Source organism: Sphaeroforma arctica (genome assembly GCF_001186125.1).
Source record: "Sphaeroforma arctica JP610 unplaced genomic scaffold supercont1.2154, whole genome shotgun sequence".
In the NCBI taxonomy this organism is placed as follows: domain Eukaryota; class Ichthyosporea; order Ichthyophonida; genus Sphaeroforma; species Sphaeroforma arctica.
This window is the reverse complement of record NW_014038404.1, coordinates 1-8415: the sequence shown is the minus strand read 5'-3', so window position 1 is coordinate 8415 and position 8415 is coordinate 1. Positions and strand designations below refer to the sequence as shown.

Genomic DNA, 8415 nt, shown 5'->3' with positions numbered 1-8415 from the left:
AGTATATATATATATTATATATATATGCATATATATATATATTTATATATGTTATATATATATATATATATATAAACATACACATGCACGTACACATATACATAAACAAAAACATACACATACACATGCCCATGCACATACACCTACTTATAGTATGGCTTTATTGTATGATACATACTTTTATAGACACGATATCGTAGACGAACTCGAATACATTCACATAAACGTGTCAAAACGATTTTATCTTACCGTACAAGCACACGCAAACATTGCACTTATGTGCGCTCAAATTCACTCGTGATGTAGCAGATATACACGCATCTACACATACACATACTGACCATACATATATGTTCACTAATACATATACACACACGTTAGTATACATATACGCACACGTACACGTACACATAATAATACACATACATATACGCATACACATGCACTTACACATACGCATGCATACGCATACATAAAGACTTTCATATACATTTACACATACGCATACACAAGTACATACGCATACATAAAAACTTACACATACACTTACACATACGTATACACGATCACATACGCATACACACTACACACTACACACTACACATGAGCATGAATATATACATGTACGTGCACATACATGGACTTACATGTCGTTCCGTGCATATGTGTGTATAACTTTACGTACAGCCAATCTGAGTAAGATTATGTTATGATACTACACATACACTAGCTGAATTTTTATTACCATACCTGAACCTATTTCGCAGGGCATGATGATTATGATGATGGGTACTGCTGGAGAGAATATTCCAAAAGCACCAAAAGAAAAAACTGTATTCGTGGAAGACTTGACCGATACAGACATACCTACCGGATTTCCTCCTGGACTTGAAAATTTGGGAAATACATGTTATATGAATTCAACTATACAGTGTTTGAAGGTTTGTAATTTTTATCGGTTTCTATATGCTTCAACAGAGATACTTTGTCCGGATAGCATGGCCAACAGGACTAGATGACGGTTTCATACCTCTCACCTCATTGTTTGCTTTCGTTTCGCCGCCAGGCCATTCCTGAGCTCAAACAGCAACTGATGAAAATGGAGAGTGCTGGTCAACTGAACCCCAACACCATGTTGTCGAGATCTCTGCGTGACTTATTTGCACGCATGGATAATCAGCACAGCGGCATATCTCCCGGTGGATTTCTTTCCGCATTACGGCAGGTATTCCCAAGATTCGCTGCTCGTGACGACCATGGTGGTTTCATGCAACAGGATGCTCAGGAATGCTGGACCGAAATCGTAAATTGTATCAACAGGGCGGCACCAGGTATTTGCTTTCGTGATACAGATTGTAGCAGTGCAGCTATTGGTGTAAAATTACAATTTGGAGGTTGCCCTATGGATTTACATTGTTGTGAATTGCGAAACGACTCAAACACGATGGAATCTAGTGAATATTTGTATTCCAATGCTCATTATAATCGAGACTTTCATGATTTTAGGGGCTTGTGTTTGTATTCATACAACGCCCTACCATTTTCCCAGGTGTTAATACCAGTGATCAAAATAATACATTTGTGAAGCAATACCTCGGACTTGAAATGGATAGCAAAATACAGTGCCTAGACTCTCCTGATGAGCCCGCAACTACGGAGAAAGAATCTCAATTTATTCTGAGTTGCAACATCACCACCGAGGTAATTTTCATATTTGAATTTGCGTCGTTTTGTACACATTTGTTGACTATGTATGCCTTTTATTCTCTATTCATATTCTTATTGATATACCATGTTCAATTTTTAGGTCAACCACTTAGTCAATGGCATTAAGCTGTCACTCCAGAACAAACTAGAAAAGACTTCACCGACGACGGGCTCCATTGCTCAATACCAAAAAACTTCTGGCTTCAGTCGTTTACCGAATTATCTGACTATACAATATGTTCGGTTCTATTGGAAAGCTAGCACATCAACCAGTGCAAAAATTTTGAGGGTATGCATAAAGCATTGCACATTGATCTGTATTTCGTGCACAGTTTGTTCATACTAAGCGATCACCCAAGTGGGAATATCAATTTAGAGATGCCCAGGATTAGATTACATATTTCTAAATTTTCATGCGCATTGCGAACTATTCATTAGTGCAAGCATCGCGCAATTATTTGCATTTCTCGCACACTCTGCGTAGATCTATACGATGATTCAGGTGAGAATTCTCAATTCATCGGTGCCGCAAGACTACAAAATATTCTACAAAATTAACTTGCTTGTTGTAAGCTACATAGTCGGCTAGGATTAATTTTTGTATTTGATTCCTTGTATATGTGCTTATTTGCCGCATAGAATGTGAAATTTCCTCTTGAACTGGATATGTACGAGTTTAGCACGCCGGAGCTGCAAGCGAAACTCAAGCCGGCACGCCAGCTTTTCGTCGAACAAAGTGAGCGTGACGCTGACAGTTCGGTATGTTTGCTTCGTTGGGACTTCCACTTCGGCCATTTTTTCTTTGGGCTAGCACAGGAATTGGTCCCGCTCTACCCAGTCACTCCTTTGTGCTGTAACCCTCACTGTATACACCGGCAACCTTTGGTTAATATTCAGGCTAAAGCTAAAGCAGACGATGATAAAGTCAAGATGGACGCGGACCAAAAAACTGGGAAAAAGTCTATGCCATCGGAATTTGCAGATGGTATGTCGTGCAATCCGATTCTCAGTACTTTTTTTGGGTCTTTTGCTGACCATGGCCTTCTAAAATAGTAACACTTTCAGGAAGCTATGTGTTGACCGTAGTATATAAACCATAATTGACCTAAAACTTCCGGCCTTTTTTATGAAGACACGGGTTCAAATAACAGTGGATTCTATGAGCTGAAGGCGGTCCTTACTCACAAGGGTCGATCAAGCGATTCCGGCCATTATGTTGCTTGGGTTAGAAGTGAGACTAACGCCAAGGAATGGATGCTATTCGACGACGACAAGGTGCGCTCGGGCTGTTCTGGCTACCCGCTTATGCCTTAGTGCACGCGCTCTTGTCACATACAATAGATCTTATACTACCGTATTAATATTGGGCTTATTCTTATCGTGATGGATATCGAGCTGCTATGTCATTATCACGAAAGATGTCTTATTCTAGACCACATTCATAACTACACAGGTAACATCTGCTACTGAGGAACAAGTTCTTGCCCTTTCTGGTGGTGGTGATTGGCATATGGCCTATATTTTACTATACGGCCCAAAGGTATGTGCACCCCGTATCAACTTTATTTTTGATATTATTATTGATTAATGTTTTCGCAAATGATGCGGCTTTGCTTGTTTTGCCCTAAACTCATTTTACCGTCTGTGCATAAATATGAGCGTATTATGAATCCGCGTTCATTTTATATAATTCTCGAATGTGCAGGTCTTGAAATCTGACGCCGACTTGGCATAGAACAGAAAAAGGGAGACATCGTCCCGAGACATTGTCATGACTCGTGAACTACAGGCCCTCTTAAAGTAATATAACCAGTAAAGCAAGCATTTCTTTGAATTTGGGGAGACAGTTTGAACTCGGTTGCGAAGGGATACAGAGTAAATGATATATATATAATGCAACTTAATAGTTTTGATTAAGTATTGAAATATACATACGCCTCGGACAAACGAACGATGCTATTCTGCTTCTTCTTTTTTTTCAGCCATATTGTGTGAATAATAGGGCATTGTCTTAATTTAACCATGTTGTGTGAATTGATAAACCATAGCGAGAAATTAAAAGGTAGTCTCCGGTCCGATGAGTTAGTTATATATGAACAGAAAATATATAGCGTTCTAATTTGTATGTTCACGGACAAATTAACTTTTTTGCGTGGAGCTTGTATACGCCGCAACCGACTCGCTTTTGTTTGTCGTCGATAATTTACGCTTTGAAACCCGCCTCTGGACCAGGTGACGACTATATTAGAGTGTGCACAACTTACTATGCTTTGTCGACATGCCCTATTAGACCACCGCCACGCCGCCGGAGTCGTTCAATAACAATGTTACTGGGATTTTCATGAATCACATTATGTCAATTTAACTTAAAAGATTTCGTAGATGACGACCACATTTGCACCACTCCCTGCATACCCTTGCAGCATGTTGAAGAGCCATCTATTTAGTTCGTGTCTGACTTCATATCTTTTCATAACTTGAAAAGGCACTTACCATGGTCTTCGTGCTCGTGCCTGCGTATAGCCTTCTAAATCAAACTCTGCGATCCAGTGCCTTCCGATTTCAGTTACAGATTCAATCCACGATGTGGCACACATATTCACCATAAATACATACACAATATATCAGTTATGGTATTCTTATGACCTTCAATGCACCGTATTTTCTCCTGAAGTGGACTATACTGAATATAGACAGAATCGTACAACAGAAAGTCATTCACACGTCATTAGAAGTGAGTTTTATTATATATATATATATATATATGACAAAGGTTTGAAGCCTGACAAAAAGAAAAGTATATTTCGTGCTAAATTTAAAGTTGCAGGGACCACAATGTTGTCATCACGTGCACGAACAGAGCAACCACAAAGATACATGCTCGTTCGTTATTTCTTCTTGGATGATTGTTGGACTGAGTGCAACACCGTAGGATTAAAGTACTGTGCTACCGCCCTCGAATACCATTACTGGTTCCCGATTTTTTGGACATTATGGACGCCTATGTTATGTCAAGAATACGCGATTGACATCAGTCAGCAACATATGGAAATAACTGATTTGGGCAGCCCTCAATTCTACTACGAACCTCATGATAGTTCACTATCCAGCTTAGTATCATCTTCTCAGGCACATACCCGGACCTTTTTCTTAATAAGCAGCGAACATATAACTTGTTAAGAACGGAGGTGGTAAATATAAATAGCCGAGGGGTTCGTTGGCAGCCCTACAGTCTTCTTTTGGCTTCGCATCCAGTTACCTGTACTATTTGTATGTGTCGAGAGTTGAAACAGAAATCGAAACTCGATTCAAAACGAGACTTGGTTGATCTGTACGATACATCCTTTTAGCTCACTAAAATCTTGAATTCAGCTACTCGCCTGCCTTTGGAGATGCCTTACTTTTGTTGCACATAATTAATCGAGGTTTAAAAGGCGAAGTATTGAGGAATGGAATGTCTTTCTTGTTAAGTAGTAGTTTGCCGACGCCTCAGAAAATCCTCTCACTGCTAGTCTTGCTCCGAACAGTGATGGATATATTTAATATGACAGACAGTCGATTTATTAATGTATTCACCTATTGTGATACTATTTTGTATAGTTTGCACAGACTATGTATTTATGTTTTTGTTTGTTATGTTTGTCTGTAATGGTCACTGAATTATCTATTTTATTGAAATCAAAAAGGTACGTTGGAGTGAAGCGACGCTGACAACATGTACTTCTTGGCGTATTACCGCTGGATGGGAATATTGCTGTGTTTTAGTCTACCTTCACGAGCATATTTTAGAACCACTCACGTGGTCAAATCGAGAGACTCTCCTGGACTAATCTCGAGTGGTGCCGATTAGTTTGTGTTCAAAAGTCGACCGTTGGTGAGAAAGAAATCTAACTTAGCTGTCCTCTAGGTTAAGTACGAGGATGGCCCACTCACCAAACGATCATATGAACTATAGTGCGGTGCAGTGCTATTTATATCTTCCCATCAGCTCCATGTCGATAATACCAGTGCGCTGTGTTACTATTGTTTATAGTAATTGGGTTGACAATTTTTGATATATCACACTAAACTTTCCTTGTACGTTGAAGGAAAAAGATAGCGTATCGCAGCAAATAAAAGCTTTAGATGATATAATCTCGATAAGTACTGTTGTAGCATGGTCTACGTCGAAATCATTCACACGGTGTAGTATACAATACATAGAAAATATATAGAACTCGAAAACTCAAGAGCAAGCTTACCCAGACTCATTGATTCTACTTTACCGCAAAATCCTGTACATCTTATGCTTTTAATATAATTCATCTATATTGCCGTAATAACTTCTCGCGCGTTGTCTGATTAATGTAAGCTAGGTGAAGAATTGATCCTGTAATTCAAACAGTTTCTGTTGTATACTTGTTTTAGAACTGACAAGGTTGCTATATTTATACTATCGCTGTGTCAGTTTTGAATTCGATTATTAATAAAGCTCTGAAAGATTATCACTTTCGACAGGAATGCAGAAAGGGCACAACTCTGGCGTTCCGTAGCAGTACTAGAAGCACGCTTATGTATATGGTGATGACTGCCCTCTCGTAAATATAGCTTACGCTTCGAATTTTTTTAAATTTGTAGTGACAATGTGGACTGTGGACGGTGGACTGTGGACTGTGGACGGTGGACTGTGGTCTGTGGTCTGTGGGCTGTGGGCTTGGCCTGTGGGCCTGTGGCCCTCGAATTTAATTATGAATTCAGAGTATGTATTTTTTGTGCGTTATACATACTGTACGATGTGTACCGGCTTAGTGTATTTATGACAATTTACATACACACTAGGCTGATACTCTCCGTGATCAGTGTTATTATTGGGGGGGGGAAGAACACACAAGAAAGGTGAACATGAGTTCACCTACGACCGCAGTGGAAGCACCAGATACAAGTAGTAGTGTAGCAGATGATCTATCATCCAAGAGAGGGCGCGATGAAACTGTTTCTAGTTCAAACAATGGTCTCGATGTGAGTAAGGATGACAACGCCGAGACTCAAATCCTCCGAGAAGGCGAAAAACGGACGAAACTATCTGTACAAAGAGTAGCTGATACTACACTATTAGCGGGTGCGCCAATCACCGATGTCTTAACTACTAGTGTCGAGACTTCTAAACCGAATACTGGCGGCTTTGGAGCGAGTACCGCGAGCAGTGGCTTTGGGCGAAAGGCTGATAGCGGCGTTGGCGGTGGGTTCGGCAGTTCTGGTACGTTTAGGTCGCAGTCCACAAAAATGACTGGATTTGGCTCTGCTTCGGCCAGTGGTGGGTACTTCATGAAAGCAGCGGCCTCGCTAGGCAAGGGCTCTGGGTTCGGAGGTGTGACCAGTGTGAACAGCGGGTCAGGTGCGGTCAAAGACACGAAGAGTCCAGCGCACATTGAAATTGGCAGTCGTGCGATGGCGGATGTGAAAGAGAGTACGAAAGTGGAAAGTGACAGTAAAGACGAAACAGCGACAGGGGCGGAGAAGGAGATGGTTTTAACTGCGACCGAGGTCGACGAAAAAGAGGTGGCTTCGGATAGTGCGCCAACCGTTCCGCTTGCGGGTCTTGTGGACGAGAATTTTGAGTACACTACAGGGGAGGAGGGTGAAAAACACGTTTACAAGGTATGTGGATTGTTGCTTCGCTTATTAATAGGCTCTTAAAATTGGTTATGATCGTGAAAAAGAAACTGTGAATTTACTTTTCGAGATGTCAAACCATAACAAACTTGTTGGACGTTCCGGGAGTCCCGTTCAATGACAACTCCATGGTGTGAATAGTGATCAGTCTCGCAAATTTTATATTTGGCCCCTCTCAACCGATGAGCATCTGTACAATCCAGAACTCTGAGACAACATCCATAGGCTTGTACATATATGGAAGTCTGGGTAAAGGTGGTGTTTACAACAAAATTCATATTTCTGTTCTATATACTCAGTATACAATCAATACACTCATTTACACACACACAAGTATATATATATATATATATATATGTATATATATATATATAAATGTGTGTGTGTGTGTATGTGTGTGTGTATACGCGTCTACATGTATATACGTGTGTATATATATTTGTATATGTATATATATATATTTATATATTTATATATATATGTATTTATTTATGTGTATGTGTTTGTGTCTGTGTCTGTGTCTGTGTCTGTGTCTGTATACATTTACAAACACGCACATATAATATATATATATATATATAAGTGTGTATATGTATGTATATGTATGTATATGTATATATAATTATATATGGATATATATATATATATGTGTGTGTGTGTATCTGTCTCTGTGTCTGTGTCTGTGTTTGTCTCTGTCTCTGTGTCTGTGTCTGTATACTTTACAAACACACATATATATATATATATATACATTATATATATATATATATATATTTTATATGTATATGTGTATGTATATGTATATGTATATGTATATGTATATATATTTATATATGGATATATATTTATATATATATTTATTTATTTATATATATATATATAAATTTACATATTTCTAGATACACATAAATATACTTATATACTTGTACATATATATATATATATTTATATATATATATATAAATATATATGTATATATATATATGTGTGTGTGTGATATATATCTATATATCTATCTATATATATCTATATCTATATCTATGTATATTATATATA

General features: G+C 38.7%; 2 protein-coding genes across 2 annotated transcripts; both read left to right on the top strand.

Moving 5' to 3' along the window:
- The first annotated feature begins 763 nt into the window (after positions 1-763).
- Positions 764-3606, top strand: SARC_12220 (hypothetical protein). The gene is made up of 9 exons (XM_014293679.1): positions 764-941; positions 1067-1331; positions 1550-1701; positions 1808-1996; positions 2347-2466; positions 2605-2692; positions 2840-2982; positions 3161-3247; positions 3413-3606. The coding sequence occupies exons 1-9, from the start codon at positions 771-773 to the stop codon at positions 3440-3442; spliced, it is 1245 nt and encodes a 414-aa protein (XP_014149154.1). The 5' UTR covers positions 764-770; the 3' UTR covers positions 3443-3606.
- Positions 3607-6515: 2909 nt separating this feature from the next.
- On the top strand, positions 6516-7344 carry SARC_12219 (hypothetical protein; the record flags this gene model as incomplete). The annotated part of the gene is made up of 1 exon (XM_014293678.1): positions 6516-7344. A coding segment is annotated over exon 1 (756 nt), but the record flags the coding sequence as incomplete, so codon positions are not given.
- Between the last annotated feature and the right edge of the window lie 1071 nt (positions 7345-8415).